Source organism: Sardina pilchardus, chromosome 13, assembly GCF_963854185.1.
Source record: "Sardina pilchardus chromosome 13, fSarPil1.1, whole genome shotgun sequence".
Classification (NCBI taxonomy): Eukaryota; Metazoa; Chordata; class Actinopteri; order Clupeiformes; family Clupeidae; genus Sardina; species Sardina pilchardus.
This window is the reverse complement of record NC_085006.1, coordinates 5,850,001-5,870,790: the sequence shown is the minus strand read 5'-3', so window position 1 is coordinate 5,870,790 and position 20,790 is coordinate 5,850,001. Positions and strand designations below refer to the sequence as shown.

General features: G+C 48.9%; 1 protein-coding gene across 1 annotated transcript in view; it reads right to left on the bottom strand.

Moving 5' to 3' along the window:
• Positions 1 to 10,940: 10,940 nt before the first annotated feature.
• tiparp (TCDD-inducible poly(ADP-ribose) polymerase) overlaps positions 10,941 to 20,790 on the bottom strand; it is an 18,015-nt gene continuing 8,165 nt past the window's right edge. The window contains exons 3-6 of the mRNA XM_062552573.1: positions 17,802 to 18,006; positions 17,025 to 17,212; positions 14,905 to 15,165; positions 10,941 to 13,094 (exon numbers count right to left, since the gene is read on the bottom strand). Coding sequence (XP_062408557.1) covers positions 12,647 to 13,094; positions 14,905 to 15,165; positions 17,025 to 17,212; positions 17,802 to 18,006 — 1,102 coding nt within the window. The 3' untranslated portion in view covers positions 10,941 to 12,646. The remainder of the gene's footprint in view (positions 13,095 to 14,904; positions 15,166 to 17,024; positions 17,213 to 17,801; positions 18,007 to 20,790) is intronic.

Below are 20,790 nucleotides of genomic sequence, written 5' to 3'. Positions count from 1 at the left end.
AATATGCAAGCTCTTCAAAGATGAAATACTCTGAGTAGGCTAAGTTGTCAGCATTTGTCATTGTGGGGAATGCACATTTGGGAACTGATAGGGCCTATCTTGATATCATGCTCAATCCAATGCAGTCATGGTGGGAACAAAGCGGCTCATCTCAAATAATATGATAGCCTACAACCCAGCTTCAAAATTCTACTTAGTAGGCTTACTTCAACAAACACATGGAAACTTTTGGCGATACTCACCAATAGTTTAATTGTCTCAATGTTCTTACTTATTAGGCTATGCATAGCCTATAAATGGCAGCATACATATCATGTATTGTTGTTATTTACATCAGAGATTTTACAAACGCTTCTGCTAAATACCATAACCACAACCATATGATAGGCTATATGGAATGATTGCATGAATGGGTGATCATGCCTCCCTTCAAAAGAGTTTAAAATGTAGTCTGTGTTCTGTTGGATAACTCATTGTCACATAATGTCAGTTCAACAATAGCCTAACATTGTGTTAGGCCTAAAGGGAGACATGAGTTTGTGTTATTCCATATTTTGTGGTTTAGAAACTGGCCCATATACTTTTCTATTTTTTTTACCTTAGGCTATCTTCAAACAGATACATTCTCAACTGACGAGGTTATTAGAACATGGCTGTGTTTCATACAAAAGACTGCTTTATGTATAATTATAAAGACTGACTTTGACTTGATAAATTGGCTTTATGTATAATTATAAAGGCTGACTATGACTTGATAAATTGGACAGCCTGACAGACCCCTTTTTTTTTTTTACAGTATAGGCAGCATCTAAAATGCCTCTGGACATTACTAGACTTATGCTGCTCTGAAATGCTGTAAATGTTTGTTTGTCTATTCAAAGTGGTGGCTAATGCTGCTGTCTGCTGGATACAGGTGCATTGGCTATCTGGGTGGTAAAATTAAATTGAAATAATATATAAGATAAGATAATAATAAGATATTCCTATCTACATTTTTCTACAGATTGGGTCCTTTGCAATCATGTAAGTGAGTATTTCTTCACATTTAACCCTATGAAAATTCAATGATCATTTTAGAAATATACAAAATCTAGGTATGCTAGCATTGCCCCCTCACACACAGACACAGAGAGACAGAGAGGTAACCAGGTTATGCCTTACATATCAAACCATTCTCTGTATGTAGCAGATTAGTGAAGCTTAATATAATTTAAACACGTGTGATAGGCTATAACCTATGTGCCAGCCTATTTAACCTAATTCAGAGTTCAGACACTGTTAAAGGCAATGTGCCCAGAGGGACAGCGAGGTTTCAGGCACGCTATGCCGTGCGGGGAAGTGTGTAATGTAAATAGACAAACAGAATCCTGCTTGTGGTCTCTAGCTCTCTCTCTCTCCCTCTCCCTCTCTGTCTCTCTCTCTCTCTCTCTCTCTCTCTCTCTCTCTCTCTCTCTCTCACACACACACACACACACACACACACACACACACACACACACACACACTCACACACACTCACTCACTCACTCATTCACTCACTCTCTCTCACACACACACACACACACACACACACACACACACACACACACACACACACACACACACACACACACACACACATTACTCTCACTCAAACTTTGTGCGTGCGTTTGTTAGCTTGTGCGCACGTGATGCGTGAGTGTGTGTATTTGTGAGAGAGGGTGTGTGCCAGGGGAGGGGGAGGGAAGGGGGTAGGGTGCAGACATTCGTGCTTTAAAATAGCATTTAGAGCAATGTGTCTGTATGGGGATTTTTCCCTCATACGTGTTGACTAATATAGGCTAGACACTTGACAGATATTTTTATATCACTATAAATATACCTTAGCCTAGTGCACACAACGGTACAATCAAATTAAACGTGTAGGGTATTTTCCTTATCACCTAGGCAGATCTCGCCTTATGCTATAGCCTAAGCCTATTGTTTATTTCCTGCTACTGTAGCTTCACACATGGATGCCCCCGGAGGTTTGTCGCCCTGGGAACCCATCCAGCAAATGGTCTGCCCGCCTTGTCTACACGCTATCACTGCAGAGCGTGGCGTGAGTAAGCCTCTTCTCGCAAATCAATCAAGCTTTATGGGCGGGATATCGGCTCACACGTACCCTTTCCCTTGTGGTAAATAACAATTGCGTGACTGTCCTGCTTTCACCTTATCTGAGTCGTGAGAGAAGGCTGTAACATACGCTATTACGCGCATTGTAATCATGTGCAGGTTAGGGCAGTCTCTGACGCACAGGCTGTGAAACAATTGTTCAGAAAAAAAGAGAAATCTTTATCTGGCGAAAATAGGCTAATATGACCATCATCTAACATCCAAAATAATGGATTAATTGGCAATAATGAGATAAACTGGGGGAAATGGGTACATTAATCATCTGTTCAGTATTTAGCTTACTCGTTGTTGTCATAGTTTCCGACTACAAAGGTGTGCTTCCTCGTGTGAGTGTGTGTCAGGAATCTGATGACTCAGTCTAGTTTGAGGAACATAGGGGCGATCCGACCTCTCGCCCAAAGCTCTGTAAGTTGAATTTAGTTGTGAATGTCGTGCCAATCCTCTGTCGGATGAGCACGCGGAGTGCTGTGCGACTGACGCACAGCAGTCACGCAGCAGGCAAACGCAGTCTACACTGGGAGGGAAATACCACAGTGATATTAAACAGATTATAGCATAATCAGTTAATTCCCCTCAAGCTCGGCTGTCTGTAATTTTGCAAGAAACTTCACATTGGTCGACCCAATTATGTCAAAGCAATTAAGCGTAATTGAAAAGGGGTTATGTGTAAGGGTACAAGAGACGCTATAGATTTGTGAAACAATCCCTTGGATTAATGCAGGGATTAATATCCATCATAAATCACAGCCTGCCATTTAGCATTCCTGCTAAGATTTGGACTTGCTTTATAGAATTTCTTTAACACAGTTATCCTAACTAGATTGATTGGGTAGAGAGGCCATTCTTCGGAGCGTGTCTGTGCGTGAAAGTCGCAGATGAGCGTCACACGAGAAAGACATGGAATTCGTCCGCGCACCCATGAGAAGCCCCTCTGTGTGTCCTCCGCATCACGAATGCATTTTCTCAGAAAGCTATTAACTGAATCCCTTGCGGTTGCCCCTCGAAACGCAGTCGAAATCACAGCCTTCTGCGTGTCGCACGCATGGCCGTAACCAGGGTCAAAAAATTATAGAAAAGTCCATGCACGCACACACATCGCGGCATCCTTGAGGCGCACGATATGTTTCCAAGGGAAACTCGTGCTGATGAGCATAATTGAAGAACATAAGTCCTCCCCGATTGAACTGATTGGGTTGGACTCCTGTTATGACCTCTGAAAAGAATGTTGTTGTTTTTTTCTTGACTTCAAGCTGACATATTCATGCCCTGTAGAGTATCCTCCTGCCATCCACTTTTACCTCAATACATGATAGGCCTGGTTATGTAGGCTAAATATATTGGTGTCTGCAAGTACATCACACTATTGAATGCCTTCCAATTACTTTGTTAAGATGGTAATTCTATAAAGCTGCGTTTGAAATGGAAACACGACTGTCTAGTGAATATGAAACCAAGTACTTTTTAGGATGGCTAGCTGGCAAGTTGTTGAAGTGGGGAAGCAAAAATCATTGATAACTGTCTTGTCCCTTTCTTTATATCAACTAAAAATGATTCCTGTACTCATTCCTCTCGGCGGAACCTATGGGAGGAGAGTAGGCTACAACCACAGCTGTCCCTGTTGCTTTTTCTTCTCATTACGCAGTCTGTTTAAGTGGGCCATACTCCAGCAAGTCTCCCCAATCTGATCACTATCAAGAGTACTCCGTAGGGTTATCAGAGACCACCCCTGACGTGTGTGTGTGCGTATGTGCCTGCCTGTGTGTATGTGTATATGTGCACGTGCACTTGGGTGTGTGTGTGTGTCTGCGTGTGTGTGTGTGTGTGTGTGTGTGTGTGTGTGTGTGTGTGTGTGTGTGTGTGTGTGTGTGTGCCTACTTGTCCCGTGTGTGCCATGCTTCACTGCTGAAAAAGATTGTAGTGCAGACTCCGACATGCCCAGGGTCTGGCAGGCTGTGCCGCCCGCTTGCGCGCCGGACGTGCGCTCACGCACCCATTTCCTGCCCCACTCTCCGAGCAACAATTGATTTGGGGTGCTGATGGGGCGGGGGCAGGGCCCGGCCACCTAATCAAGCGCTTGAATGGAGGGAACGGTGGAAGTGAAAAGAAACGGACAGATGGAAGTTGGCAGGCGCAGGGGAGCGCGGCGATAAGGATCGGAGCAGGGGAGTAAGGGCTGAATGTGATATGACTGCTGTATACAAACACGTGAACACACATGCTCACACACGTACGCACTCTCACAGCTGATGCCTTTTTTTCTGCCGAGCGAGACAAAGTGTGCTGATGTGGATGGGCCCCTGCTACTGCGTGTCATGAAGACAGGGTATTTAGGCAGATTTGCATGCTCTACTCTGGTTGAAACGCTCTACCCAGAATTTGCATGCTATTGGTCTCAAACCAACCTTGTACTCCATGTTTATTTTAAACGCGCACGCACGCATGTACACGCACGCACGCGTACACACACACACACACACACACACACTTTCTCCAACAACCACTCCAATTTTTTTTCATTCTCGAACAAAAATAAGAGATGTTTGTTCTACATTGATTCTACATTTTAATGATTTCATTGTGTGGGGTTCACTTACAGATACATTTCCACCACACCCAAACACAATTAAATTAGGGACATTTGACAGATGGACAGAGGGACAATAGACAAAACAAATGTCGCCATTTGACTGAGTAATAATTGTTATACATCCATCATATGATGAATTCACGGGAAAATAAATGATCTGAGATTAGAAGAAATAAATATGGCTCAGTGTTTAATTGCTGCGCTAATAAACCAAAGGAAATCACATACAGATTGCCAGACAATAGCAGACAATGAAGAATGTAACCGGAACCCATGTTTATTTGTGTGTGTGTGTGTGTGTGTGTGTGTGTGTGTGTGTGTGTGTATGTACTGTATATGTGCATAGTCTCAGGTCTTACTATACACACTTATAGCCACGTTTGCTACTGAATCGTGACAGCACAATCGTGACCTCCCCTCCTGCCTCCCCCACACACACACACACATGTACAGTACACACGCACACACGCACATACACACTCAAGCACGCACACACTCACACACACAACACGCCCTCATCTTAGGGAACCTCACGCCACACATGCATCCACGGAATTCCTGTGACGCAGCCAGTGTGTGTGTGTGTGTGTGTGTGTGTGTGTGTGTGCATGGACTGGATACGTCCCTCACGCTCGTTGCCGTGACAACGGCCCAGGGCTTGTCAAACGTAAGTGGAGTGAGTGCGAGGCACACTGACGCAGGAGCCAACGGGCTCTGAGGGGGAGGAGATCGAGAGAACAGAGGAAACGAGAAGAAAGGAGAGGAGAGAGGAAAAGGAGAGGAGGGAAGAGGAGCCGGCAGCTGTCCCTGTTCTCCTCACCTCTACACCGGCCACCCACCGCACACCCACCTGCCTTCTGCCGCAGAAAATAGCCGGCATGATCTCCCAGCCCATTCACACACTGAGTCGTGTGGGGCTATTTATAAACCACAGCATGATTGTGTGTGGTGAATGTGGACAGTGTGGTGGGAGGAAAATGTGAGATAGAGTTGCATTCAGGCTGATAGAGTGATGTCATACTGGGACTACCCATATTTGGAACCACAGCACAAAACCTTCAAGGAGCACCTGACAAAGGGGCGAACACAGGCCGTAATTAGTCAGCTATGTCCCCTGACTGCACTTTGTGGAATTTATTTGCTAGTGGAATGAATGTGTGATGTAGTGCCCCAGTAATGACTCAGGCCCGATTCAAGGGCAAAGGAACCAGAAGCAGCTGTGTCAGACGGCAGGGCTAATGTATAGGCCTGTCTCTGTGACTAAGTGCTAATGTGGGAAGTACAAAATACGTTTCATGCACGCAGGAAATGCCTGTCCACTCCGTTGTGAGCTTGTTTTGGTTTCCAGTTGGTTGTCATGGCTGTAGTCATGTACCTGTGTGTGTGTGTGTGTGTGTGTTCATGTGTGTGTGTCCCATGGTGGCTCAGTGTTGAAGCCTGCTTCCATGAGTGTGTACGAGGCTGCTTACTGAACAGAGTGCACTGGAATGGTGATGTAATCTGACACCCTGTTTCTCTAATTCAGCCCAGACAAGGATCTCTTTTCCAAGGCTCTGCACCAAATGAGAAGTAGCTCAAGTTGTTCATGTTCCCCTTCCCCTTCCCTCTTTCTAGCCCTCCCTCCCTTTTTCTCTTTCTCTTTTCTTTCTCTGTGGTTCTCTCTCTCTCTCTCTCTCTCTCTCTCCCTAATTCTTCCTCCCTGCTTGTGTAATCACTGGGTTGGGACTGGGCGGGATGAGTACACACACGCACACACACACTGGCTCACTCATTCACATATCACTGGAGTGTACGCATTCCTCAAGGGCCGAGCATCCTGTTCCCTATTCTCCACCTTTTCTCCGCTGAAAAGCTTCACGCTGTGCGGCACGTACGCTTGCCCCCCCCCCTCCCCTCGTCCCCAACCTCGCCCCCCTCCCTCCTTACACACTCCTCCTTCTCCTCCTCCTCCCCACCTCCCTCTGGGCACCCAGCGTATCCCAGCTCCCCCCACTTTCTCCTCTCTGCAGAGGAAATACTGTAGGTGACGGGAGAAAGGGGAACAAACTTCAGCCCCGCGAATGATTGTTTTTTATATACTGTAAATACCTCTCTCATTATCCTTTTTAACCACCGATTGCTACCCTGAGCAGAGAGACTTGATGATTATTTACTTCAGTTGCAGTTTCTTTTTTCTGTTTTCTTTCCCTAACTTCTCTCTCTCTCTCTCTTTCTCAGCAGTGAAGTCACTAAGCAAATTGGAGTCCGGAGGGAGTTTGGTAGCAGCATGGGGCCTCCTCTGGGGAGAGAACGGGATCTTTTCCCCCTTATTGTAGAAGCCAGATCTGATAGGGCTTTCACTTTTTCCGTTCATAAACCAGGGCCCAGATGGGACCTGACGTTTACCTCTGTAACTGATAACACATTGAAGTCGTACAGGTATATCCGCAGTCAACGGACTTTCAGTTCATTTGAAGCGGAAATGCCTAGCAAGACTGAAACGTTCAGAGTGGTCGGGTAAATCAGAAACACACTATGTGAACTCCATCAACGACGCATATTGCATTCTGTTCTATCTGTTTGAAGTCAGGGATGACGTTTGATCTGAGATTGTGTATTTAGTTCACATGTGCACATGAGAGTGCCAGAGTGTGTGTGTGTGTGTGTGTGTGTGTGTGTGTGTGTGTGTGTGTGTGTGTGTGTGTGTGTGTGTGTGTGTGTGTTTGTGTGTGTGTGTTTGTGAGAGTGTGTGTGTGTGTGTGTGTGTGTGTGTGTGTGTGTGTAGGCATACCACATGTGTGTGAGAGGACTCTAATCCTTTAGGCTCTGAGGAGGTGCACGAACTGAACCCCTTCCTGCCTCTTTGCTTTAATTCCACCTGTATACACTGAGACTGAACTCTTCCAGCAAAGCTCCTTCCTGTGTGGGACATACTGTATGGAACACCCAGAAACCTCCCACAAAGGCCTCCAGAGCCTCACACGGCTAGTGGCTCCTCTGGGAAAAGCAGATCACTTCCGTGGAAAGCGCTAGAATCTCTCTTTTTATTCTCGAGTATCTCTCTTGAGACTCTTCTATGCCTAAGTAAAACAGTGTGTGTGCACCAATCGGCGGGCGAGAGGCAGATAGATGGAAAGCAAAAGAGGGTTGGACGTGTTCTCACTCACTGGCAGAACAATGAGACCCGGAGCTGGCCGCAGGTTGCGGGCAGGGCACGACGGATCAGCAAAGGTCAGCACTTCCCCTGATCAGTCCGATCCTTTTCTAAATGTTCACGCCCGCTTTGATCTTTATCAGGTTTTCAGCCCCTCTAATGAGGCCATTCCTGGAAAACTGCCCCCCCGCCCCTCCTCAATACCACCACCACCAGCCCATGTACCACCCCGCCGCCAACCCCACTGCACCAGCCCTGAAATCCTCTGAAACCCAATTAGAAGAACAGAAGATGACAGGCGGCCGGGGAGGCAGTGAGCGGACGGGGGAGGCCAGGGCCAGTTCGGCTCCTCGCGCCCTGCACCCTCCAGAGGAACACAGCGGACAAGAGCAGAGAGGAGAAGAGAAGAGAGGGGACGACAATTAAAGAAACAAAACAGACGAGCGAGAGGGAAAAAAAAGAAAATGAAAACGGCCAGCTTAAGCGTGCTCCAAGAGAAGAAAGGAAGGCCATTCTTCAGGCCCCTTCCTCAGGGCAGTGTGGCTGGAGGAGGTCATGCGGCATGGGCCACTTGAAAGGTCATGGCGAGTTCATCTCCACAATCCTGCCCATATTTGGACCCGCCCCCGTAGCTCTTAAGGGCTTATGGCAGAAATTTGAAATGATGGAAAAAGCGGCCTGGAATGTTCATTGGTTGCAGCTGGGGTGTCGTTGCGAGGCAATATGGAGCTGAGGCCGAGGCAGGAAGTACGGGGATTGAAGCCTTCGAGCTAAGCTGCAGAGCGGGCACTCCCTAGTCCTGGCCTTACCCTCAAGTCTGCCTTCTGAAAAACGGCTAAAGAGCTCTTAAAACAAACACCACTTAAATGAGAGCAAGAGCAAGACAAGGCATACCCAAACAGACACAGCCACGCAACGCTGCGTTCACCTCGCAATAATGCCATTCAAATATTCAGAATGGTAAACAGTAAATAATTCAAAACAAGGAGAACAACTGGCATATCAGTCGGTAACCAAGCGCACTTCCTGGGACAAAGTTCCTTAGACAGACCCTCCATTTTCAGGTCTGTCCTCGCCAACTAAGGCAAAGACAGGTGCTGTCTTTGGGGATTTGTGGAGAGGAACAGAGAGAGGAGGACTGGGGTAATATGAGGAGGGATTTGGCCCTGTCAATATTTTTTCCCGCGGAAAAAAAATCAATTATTAGAGATCAATTATTCATAAGGTTTCCCGTATTAGGTTCACACCCCAGTGGCTCCGAGTCAATCGTCTTTCCTCAAAAGATTCCCTCCCCTCCACCTCTCTCTCTCTCTCTCTATCGCAGTGGCTCCATTCTCCTACCCCTCCTCCAGGCCCAGTCCCAGCCCCTCTCTGCTCTCCCCTGCACTCCCCGGCTCACAGACGGCTGCGGCTGTATGCCAGTGATAATTCCACGAGGGCAGTCAGGCAGACAAACAGCACTCCTGCCTGCCTGCTGCATGGCGGTGGGAGAGGCCTTCCAGGAGAGAGAGAGAGAGAGAGAGAGAGAGAGAGAGAGAGAGAGAGAGAATGGAGTGCGGTGAGAGAGAGGGAGGGAGGGAGGGAGAAAGAGAGAGAGAGAATGGGGTGGGGGTGAGAGAAAGGGAGGGAGAGAGAGAGGGGGGAGAGAGTGGTGGAGTGTGTTCCAGAGAGAGAGAGTGTGAGGAGAGATGAGAGTTAAGAGAGGGGGCAACCTGCATTATCTTGCCAGCACACAAGGCGCACAGACACGCACGCAGCTTCAAAAAGTCACGAAGGGAGCTCAGTCTCCACACATCAAAAAGCTCCCCGACCACGAATCCTCAACAAGCGGCCACATTACGCTCTCTCATCTAGCCTCTCTCTCTCCACACACACACACACACACGCTGACACACACATATATCAACGCAAAGTACTCTCTGACTCAAGTGAAATAAGTCAGACCAATGAAAGCTGTACATACAATCATCACGGTCCACAAAAAAACACAACAGCACTGGGAGAGAGGAGAGAGAGAGGGAGAGAGAGAGAGAGAGAGGGAGGAGGGAGGAGAAAGAGAAGGAGCCCAATGAAGAGAGGATCAGGGAGGGAGGCAGGCAGATGGGGGGTTGAGGGAGAAGGCGGAGGGCTGCTGTTTGCTGTGTTTGCCCTGCCTGCTGGCTGCGGCCTGGGAAGGGTGTTTCTCTGCTGCCAGCTCCACACAGCTCTGGGATTCATTAAGCACGGAGCTCAGGAGCCCTGCACCCAGAGGGTGTGTGTGTGTGTGTGCGTGTGTGTGTGTGTGTGCGTGTAAGTATGCATATGGGGGGTGGCTGGGGTGTGACAGAGTGGAAAAGGGGATTTATTTTCTTTCGAAAGGAAAGACACACAGAAAGAAAGAGTAGCGTGAGCGAGAAACACGCGGACATAAAGAAAACGCAAAGCAAAACTAGTCTTGCGCTCAGCAGATAGCAGTGACCCTACCTATTTGGAAATCCGGTGACTCACCTTGCCAGCGCAGCGAGAAAGAGAATGTGGGTTAAAGTTCAGCCGCCACATATCAACCTGAAGCCTGACTAATGCTTCAGCTGTCTCTCAGGCTAGGAGGAGCCGAGTTCCCGTGGGGAGTCAGATCTGACACCAGCCCCACCGCTGGAAACTAGTTCAGCTCATCAGCACACTCAGGCTCTGGCCACGGCCGATAACCCAGCACCCTCACTCACTCACTCACTCGCCGAACACTCTGTTACCATGGCGACGAGACCAAGGAAGTAATCATCAAGGGAAGCATATTTCTGAAGGATCAAGTGGCCTGGGGGAGGAGCCCTGTCATCAAAGCACTCGGTTGTCACGACGATAAGCTGGGTGTGAGAGGGCATTAATCTTGGCGAGTGATGTAACCCAGGAACCACACGCACATGTAAACGCACCCCCCACCACCAGAACACACACACACACACACACACACACACACACACACACACACACACACACACACACACACACACACACACACAAACACACATACACACACACACAGACGTTCACTTGCCTACTCAAAGATCAGGAACAGTCTATTTTCGAAAATTCTCTTTACATCTTTATTTATTCAATGTAACATTAACTAACATAAATAAACATTTTATTTATGAACAAAAGGCACACAGTTGAAATATAAACAAGGAGAACATATGTACAATTTCTCTCACAAAATGTGGAAAGCGTATGTGGACAATGGGATGAAAAAGAGAGGTAAGTCTTTTTTTCTTTTTCTTTTTAGGAAAAACAAAAACTTCACGGTCACAAACAGGATCCAGTCCAAATAGGACAAGCCACCAAAGGGTCCAAATATCTGCTGCACTGACGTGAGCCCACACACATTCTCACACACACCAACACACAGTCACACACTGACACACACACATACACAACCACACACACAGTCCTGGCCACTTACAAGACACATATTTGCACACAGCCTAAAGCCACTGGATGAACAGCAGCCTATCCAACACACTGAGGCCTTCGAATGGATGGGGTGGGCTTAACATTCACACTCATACACACTCATTCACTCTGAATGTGTTCAACCAATATGTCAAGCCAATAGACAGCCAGCCTCTACCAGAAAGCTACTAGTAACTTCACAGACAACTGCTGAGGAGAAATGAACTGGGATACTACGCTGGATGTGCAACGCATACGTCTTCTTTCTCTACCCAGCAGAGAAGAGCAAAATAACTTACAGTGACAACGTCTACAAGTGTAGCAAGCTCAGAGTCTGAGCATGAGACAGCTGCTAGTACTGTTAGCTAAGCTATCCTCCAGGCTAGCATTAATTAGCTTGATTGCTGAGAGAGCTTAATATTTACAAGCTGTTCCGGACTGTAAATCCACTGGCCTTCCTACTATGGTGCTTCCTGATATGGTCACCTTAGTGGTTAGAAAAGTGGCTAAAGCCAGACATGCCGTTCTGAACTTAATGTACCTTGGTGTGGTACCAATCAATTTATCATCAACTACTGTTAGTTTATATAATTTAGGTTATGCAGTCAAGTAATAGAAGAAGCTGATAGAATCATAAGGCAATTCCTCTTTTTGGTTGGCATATGTACTTTTGTTCATTCACATTTTCATGTAGCTTCAGTGTGATCCAATATCCATTCCTTACCACCTCTACCAGCATAACTGGAACAAGTTCTCACAGATGCAAAGAGAGCCTGTGCACAGTCAAATCTATAGTCTACTTTGAGAAGTACTGAACTTCCTGTTACTACTGTTTTGTTGACAATAATTCTATTGTTGTACCTCACAAAGAGTGGCATGTTAGGCATGGCGTGGCATGGACAGGCACTAGGTTTAGCTGAAATGAGCACAGCAAGCTTTAGGAAACCGAAAGCTGATATCGCAGCTATGACCAATCATCGTTGTGCTTCTATCTGAGCAGTCATTGGCTTATTGGTCAAACACTGTCACACACACACACTCCTCTATCCAGCTAGAGCAGGGAAGCTGTGATGAGACGGTCTTACACACGTACACACACTTACATACAGTACATACATACATACACACACACACCCCTCTGTAAGGTGAAATTAAAAGGGCGCGTATGGCATGGAGCTGGGATTTCCAAGTCTCTTGTCCCTCTTTACTGTCCCCACTGTCCACTGCCTCTTTCCAGACAGTCCCCTCGGCCCCCTCTAGTCCACAGTCCTGTGTGCCTCAGGCAGGCAGGCAGGCAGGCAGGTAGGCAGGCTCAGGCAGGCTCAGGCAGGCTCAGGCAGGGCTGCTCAGATGGCCACAGTGTTGGACACCTCCTCATACTGAATGATGAAGTAGGGGTAGCTCTGGTCGTCGTTGAAAATGACAAAGATCTGCGGGTCCATCCAGTTGTCCACGCACGAGTCGAACAGGTCGCTGGAGGGGTCGCGCGGGTTGAGCGGCGGCGGGCGGCGCATGGACGGGTTGCCCACCGTGAACTTGCCCGTCAGCACCTTGGCCAGGAACATGTAGTGCTTGCCCTTGGGCGAGCGCTTGGCAAAGTTGTGCGAGTAGACGGCCTTGCGGGCGAAGTAGCTGCCCTGGCCGAACATGGTGGCGTGCTTGCCGCAGACGCGCGGGTCAAAGTTGTGCTTGCAGATGCCCTCCACCACGTCCGCCGACGTGCCGTGGAAGAGGTGCCGCTCGTTGAGCATACGGTCCATCTCCGACATGCGCCGGGACATATACTCCTTCTTCCTGTAGGGGGGAGAGAGAAACAAAACAGGAAGTGTTAGTGCTATTGTGTGGCATAGCCTCAACTATGAGATAAGAACAGTGGTCAGTTCCCTAAAAGCACCTGGCAGCAGATTTTTCCCTGGATTCACACTCCATCAACACCACAAAGAACTGAGAGACTCTCTCCGCTGAGAGGTTTCAAAACAGAGAAGAGAAACAAAGAGTCCGGAACAAAGTCCAGAACATTCTGTCATCCTCTTGGCTGTGCTGTTCCAGAACGTGCCATGACAGTCAGTGATGTGCTGTTCCCCTTGTTCTCTAAATTCTGTCCGAGTTGGAAAGAGAAACTACAAAAGGAGGAAGAGGACTGCAGACTGGCACACTAGAGACAGGGGGCTGTGTGTGTGTGTGTGTGTGTGTGTGTGTGTGTGAGAGAGAGAGAGAGAGAGCGTGTGTGTGTGTGTGTGTGGGTGGGTGTGTTTGTGCTGAAGAGATGGATCACGGGGAGATGTGAATCAGCATTAGTTATGGTCTAATGGCTCGAGGGCTTTGCACTGGACTCTGTGGTCAACCCTAGCGGACTGACCTCCTCTGACCCACTAGCCACACACACACACACGCACACACACACACACACACACTCATACACACGCACACGCACACACACACAAAGGCAGGGACTTTCTCTCTCTATATCACACACACACACACACACCACAAAGCCTGTCAGGACACAGTGACCCACTGCTACTGGGCCACAGTCAGCTCCTGTTGCCTCTCTGTCTCCATCTCTGTCTCTCTCTGTGTAACTCTATGCTTGTCTCTATTATCTCCCATACACACACACACACACACACACACACACACACACACACACACACACACACACGGCTCTGCTGAGCCCCTGAGCTCTCTTGTGGCCCTGCAGCTATCTGTGAGTCAGGAGCGCTCATACATCACTCTCTCTCTTTCTCTCTCTCTCTCCCTCTCTCTCTCTTTCTCTCTCTCTCTTTCACTCACTTTCTCTCTCTTTCTCTCTCTCTCTCTCTCTCTCTCTCTCTCTCTCTCTTTCTCTCTCTCTCTCTGTCTCTCTCTGTGCTCAGCTCAGCTGTGGCTGGCAGGTCTAGCAGCACTGCAAGCAAGCAAGCTCTGGCAGGTACACGGATATTAGACACTGCAATCTCCAAACCCCGATCTTAAATCCTAACCTGGCAGCCTCGCACAGTAGACATAGAAGCAGTCGCATCTGCACCTACGCGCTCTCACACACACAAACACACACACACACACACACACACACACACACAGTGTGACTGAGTCCCCGGGTGACTCATCTTTAAAGCCCACTGCTAAACCTGACTCATCACCTCTCGCCGTCTCGCCCTCCTCCTCAGCTGTGAGGGAGACAGGTGTTGCCATGGCAATGGCTTATTTAAAACAAAAACAACAACAACAATGCTGTCACAAAAACCTTGACCTCTGCTGTTTCCTTTGTGGGTGCTCCCTCATTTGCCATGCTCACTCGCTATCGCTGCTAACGGCACCTTTTACCACCACAAGATAACGCACACACGCACACACACACACACGCACACAGAACACCTGTTATTGTCACACTGAAACATCAGCGAGGACCGTTGTTGCGGTGGCGTTCTAGCACAAAGTGTACCGTGTAGCAAAACAAACCTCAACCCAATTACAGCGACTAAAGACTAGTCATACAGAGACTACTTTCAGCAGCAGCACAAACACTAGCATCAATGCCACTATTGTCTCTGCTAAAGCAAGAGGGGCCGGCGGCCATGTTTTGCCCTGTCTGTGAGCCACTCACCTCTTGTATTTCTCCCAGAGGAAAGGGTTCTGCACGCGCATGATCTTGAGGATGCGGAACCGGGTCTCGGACACGGTCTTGTGGAAGAGGCTGTAGACGGTGCGGTAGCTGCGGTCCTCGCGCGAGACGGGCACCTGCAGGTAGTCCAGGCTGGGGCTCATGGGTAACCACGTCTCGGGGAACACTTTGGGCGGCACCACCGAGGTGGGCGACAGCGGGAGGGACGTGGACGTCTCCAATGACGACAGGCCACCAAGTGTCCTAAAGAGGGAGCAGAGAGCACAAGGGATTTAGGAGCTGTCTACACAAACAGCTGTGTGTGAAGTGAATTGTGTGTGGGTGTATAGTCACTAAGGGAGACAGCAGTAAAACATAAGGGGAGGACAGACTGTGTGTCAAAGGTGTCAAAAAGCCACCAATTTTCAGAATAGTTTCCATAGGAAAAAAAGCTTTTTGGACAGTCCGCTGTGCACTGTGGACCACTTATCATCAGAATAACAACTCTGAAGGTAAACAAAATAAATCACTTGTAGCACCAAGGTCACGGGGCTGGCTCCCAGGTAAAACAATCGGATGAATATAAATATATCACCACTGCACGCTAACGCTAAGCCTCCCGGTCTCTCTCTGTCTCTGTCTCTCTGTCTCTCTCTCTTCTGTGTGTGTGTCCTTTAAATGTGATCGGCCAGTTGGCAGGGGCACAGGACTCCAGGAGTCGGCGCGTCTCACCCCCGATGCCATCTGGCTCGGGGCTCGACCCGCGGCCTGGCCTCATTTCGCTCGCCCTCCCCTGCTCAAGGTGACGAGGTGACAACAGGGCTTCTGTTCCGCTGCACGACTCCACGAAAGACGGCCGGAAAAGGAGCGCACGTCAGAACGAGACGAAAAAAAAAAAAAAACCCAGTCAAATTGAAAGTGGCGAGCGACCGAGAGCGCTAAAAGCGAAAGCGATGTGGGCAGCTCTCTCAGGTACGCGCTGGAGGTGAAGCCGACGCACAGACGTTCTCGGAGCTCGCGGGGCCGCCGACTGCAACGCAGCCGGGGCGGCTGCTGCTGTCTCCGTGTAGCGAGAGACGCGAATGATTTATCTGACCCAACGAGCGCTCGGCCCCCGCGCCTGCTCTGCACGCTGTCAATGCCAGTCTAACGACTTCCACCGCCGTCTGCTCAGGACAGCGTGTCCCCTGTCAGCCAGACATCCAGCAGCAGCGTGGGTGAGGCGGGGTGAGGTGGGGGCCCGTGCCCCGGCACAGGAGCAACATGATGGGGGAGAGCGCAGCCTCACCTCCCCTAACGCAAGCTCAGTTTACCCTACACACTCACCGCAACACAGATTAACATGGCAAGCACTGTCTAAGAGCCCAGTGTAAACTCAGCAGTACGGCCAGCTGTAGCCGACTTTCAAGGAAATATCTCATTTCCAAATATAATCCCCCACGCCAGAAATATGGCTAAGACTCCAGGAGAGATGCTGGCGAGAGACGGAGAGTCACCAGACCCCGGCGACTGGTGGAGTCAAACTAGGTGGAAAAAAAAGCTTGACTCGCGTGGTGAAAGCCCACAGCTTTCCACCGCAAACAGTCACGTTTCTCTTGCAGTCGCCGAGCACAATGCGTCTGGAACTCATTTTGAACTTTTCCTCCAATGTTTTTTTTCTCTTTCTCTCTTTCTCCCTCCCTCTCTCCCTCTCTCTCTCTCTCTCTCTCTCTCTCTCTCTCTCTCTCTCTCTCTTCCTCACCACATCTGCTGCCTCCTTTGTCTCAGGCCCTTTCTCCCCCCCTGTCTCAGTGTGAGGGTCATAAGACAGTGTTTGCTCTGGGATGCAGATGGGTGGTTTGCTCAGAGGACAAAGGTGTTGGTTGAACTTGATGATGAGAGCTACTGAGTAACTAAAGCACATGTTGCTCTCTGTACCCAGTCATTTGTGGATTCACACACCCTGACTAATGCCTCTCTGGAGGAAAGTATTATTGTGCTGTGATTTTGTGTTGAAGAAAATGGGGGGCTTGTATACACGTGTTTATTTCCAATCTATATATCTACACATGTGTAAGTCCGGTGTATTCATGTGTGTTTGTGTTATAGATGAATGTGGTGTGTGTGCGTGTGTGTGTACTCACTGTAGGTAAGGCGTGAGCATGACGGCGGAGAGGAAGAGTGGGCGCTTCTTGATCTGCCGGCGGAAGCCAAAGACGGCATTCTGCTGGAAGCCCTCGCGGATGTTGAGGATGTACTGATTCTGCAGCGTGATGAAGCGCACCTCCTTCAGCCCCCGGCCGCTCGCCTCCTCGATCAGGCGCACCACCGGCTACAGCGAGAGAGGGAGGGAGAGAGAGAGGGAGAGAGAGAGAGAGAGAGAGGGGGGGAGAAAATATAAGGAATCATGAGAAATCACAGCACTTTCTCATTCACTTGGTGTTTCTAAATGACTTCCTGAAAAAGGGAACAAAAAGCGCGAGCGGGTCAGAATGTATCCATCAGGGCAGATTTGAGGGCATAAATAGCTTTGTTTCACGGAGAACACTTATGCAACGCTCACATTGTGGACGTCTGTGGGAGGAACACAACACGTCCCTGTCTGAATGGGGAGATTCAAGAGCTAAATCTTCAAACATTTCAGACACACACACCCACACACACACACACACACACACACACACCCAGACACGCACACACGCACACACTCACACCCGCACACAAACACCTTGCGTGACAAGGAAACCAGCCTGATCTTTTGAACTGTGTAAATGTGTGCTAATACACCATTTCTGACCCAGCCAGTGACTCCGGAGCCTTTGGGCTCCATGGAGAGCCCGTAATCTCCATCTTCTTATTTTTGTGTGTGTGGGCAGAGTGTTTTGGAGGGCAGACACGGCCCATACAGACGCGACTCTTACCTCGGAATACTCCCTCCAGCCAAAGTTGTCTCGGCAGTAGTACTTCCAGACGGTGAGGCAGCTGGGGGTGGGGGTGGGGGTGGGGGGGGCAGGTGTGGCCGGCGCACTGGGGGCGGAGGACGAGGGCGTGGACAGGCGTCTGACCTGATCGAACTCGGGGTCGGACACTCTCATCACGCTGAAGTCTAGCGTGAACACCCGGCCCCTGGGGGAGGAAGAGGCCAGTCAGTCAGTGAGGAGTACACACACACACACACACACACACACATACTGTATATATAAGCACGCACATACACAAATACACACACACACGGGCATATACAAGATAAATACACAGAGATGATGACGGCAGTGATGACGATGATGATTCATACACACACACACACACATCCAGACAGTCACTCAGGTTTACTGTAAGTACTCTGCTGAGGAAAAAAGTCTGCCCTGCCATGCCCACCCCCCTCCCATCTACCCACACATCAACCCCCACTTAAACCCCACACTGCACACACACACACACACACACACACACACACACACACACACACACACTCACTCACTCAGTCACAAATCCAGCCCGTGCGTGCCCAGCCTGACCACCCATGCTTTTAGTAGGTCATCCTGGGCGGCATGGCGTGGACTGGCCTCTCTATTAGCGAGGGATCGATCACACTTGTGCTCCGGCGTAAGAGGATTTGGGGTCAGGGGTCAAAAGTCTGGCCAGGCTGGGGGCTGACCACAAGCATTAACCCATCCCTCCCCTGTCTGTGTGTGTGCGTGTGTGTGTGTGTGTGTGTGTATCTGTCTGAGTGAGTGTGTGTGTGTGTGTGTAAAAGATCTTTTACACGAGAGCATTACAGATGACCTTGGAGCACTGTGACCTCCCCGTGTCATATATCTCCCAGAGCAGCGTGCCTGGCACAGCAGCACATCAAAAGAGTGAACTAAGGGCTTCTTCTGAGGCACAAAGCAACTGCGTGTTTAAAAAAAAAGGATGATGAAAGGGAAAACAGACAAAGAAAAGACAGAAAGATGGAAAGAAATCCGAAATAAAATAAAATAAAATAGACAGATATTGTCAAACAGAAGGGTATCTTTCCAAACGCTAGAGTGGTGCTGGGACTGAGGGGGAGCTGTGAGAGGAGTGGGGTGCTGTGCTGTGTTGTGCAGTGCAGCTCCCGAGTGTTCCTGCCAGTGGCATGTTTCATTAGTCAACAAGCACAGGCACTGCCAGTGCCAGCACCCAGCCCTGTGGAGCAGCAGACAGACGCTGGGAACAAAGTCTGCTGTGCCCGGGCACTGTGAATGAAACGGCCCTCAGCTGTCCAAGACACTGAACAATCCGACCCCTCACACACACACACACACACACACACACACACACACACAGACAGAGTGTGTAGGCTGTATGGCATTGAGCTGACTGAACGTCCTGGCTGTGTGCTGAAGCACAGTCCGGGCACTCCAGCAGAACAGAGCAGATTGAGCTTAATGGTGGGATCAAACATGTATGAGGCACAACCAGGAGTGACAGTTACACACTCACACAGACTGTGTGCTCTTCTCCACGGAGACACGGAATGAAACAAGTCATTTCTACAGCTGGCACATGAGTGTGAGTGTGTGTGTGTGTGTGTGAGAGAGAGAGAGAGAGAGTGCCAGAAAGAGTGTGTATGTGTGTGTGTGTGTGTGTGTCAGGAAGTGTGTGTATGTGTGTATTAAATAAACCAACTAGCCGGCTGAACAGAGACATGATATGCCGAATGAAGATCTGAGAAGAGAGAGGAGGAACGTCGCGAACAGAAGTGAGGAGCAGAAATAGAACTGAAGACAAACTGAACAAAACTATTACACTTTGAAAAGCAGCCTGAGCTCACAGCACCACTAACCTGCACTACTGAGTCACAGATAGATGCTCAGGAGTGGTCAAATGCTGCCAGATTTAGCACGCACGCACGCACACACACACACACACACACACACACACACACACACACACACACACACACAAACAAAAACACCAAGCCAAGAATGTCCACCTCTGTAAATGTGAACTGTGTGGGCTAAGATACACAAACACACAGAAAAGAATGTCGACGTTGCATTCTCACATTCTCATTCTCTCAAGTGAGAGGTGCAGCTGATACAAAAGCACACACACACACACACACACACACACACACACACACACACACACACACACACACACACATTAACCTCAGACACACACACGCAACAAACAAGCTGGACACATAAAACTTCCCATTAGTGAGGCCAAGACCAACGTGCAAACAACTTCAGCTTGCTAGCTGCCCCCACCTAACCAAAATGCCCCCATATCCAATTCCTCCCTACACTCCCCTCATTGCAGACTGGAAAACCCATATATACACACACACAAGCTGTTCTGCAACAGTACACATTGCGCAGTACACAACGTTTAGGCTCAATGTGTCCTGAACAAGCTGTTTTTCCCATGGGCAGTCAACACACACACACACACACACACACACACACACACACAGACACACAGACACACACACACACACACACATACACACACACACACAAACACACACACACACACACACACACACACACACACACACACACACACACACACACACACACACACACACACACACACACACACACACACACACACACACACACACACACACACACACACAAACAAACACACACAGACAAAAACAAACCATGTTCCGAACACAACGCATGCATACAATTCTCGGCAACCTATCAGGGTGGCTAGCAGAAACCAACACAGATCTAAAATATCAACTCAACTCTCACTGTTGTCTACTGATGTGACTGAACGTGTGTGTGTGTGTGTGTGTGTGTGTGTGTGTGTGTGTGTGTGTGTGTGGTTTTCATAGTGGAATTTCTCGCATTTGTGTGGACGAAAATCAATCTACGGTCAGAAAACTGGGAAGTGAAACTACAGATCATGATTAAGCACACGTGTCTC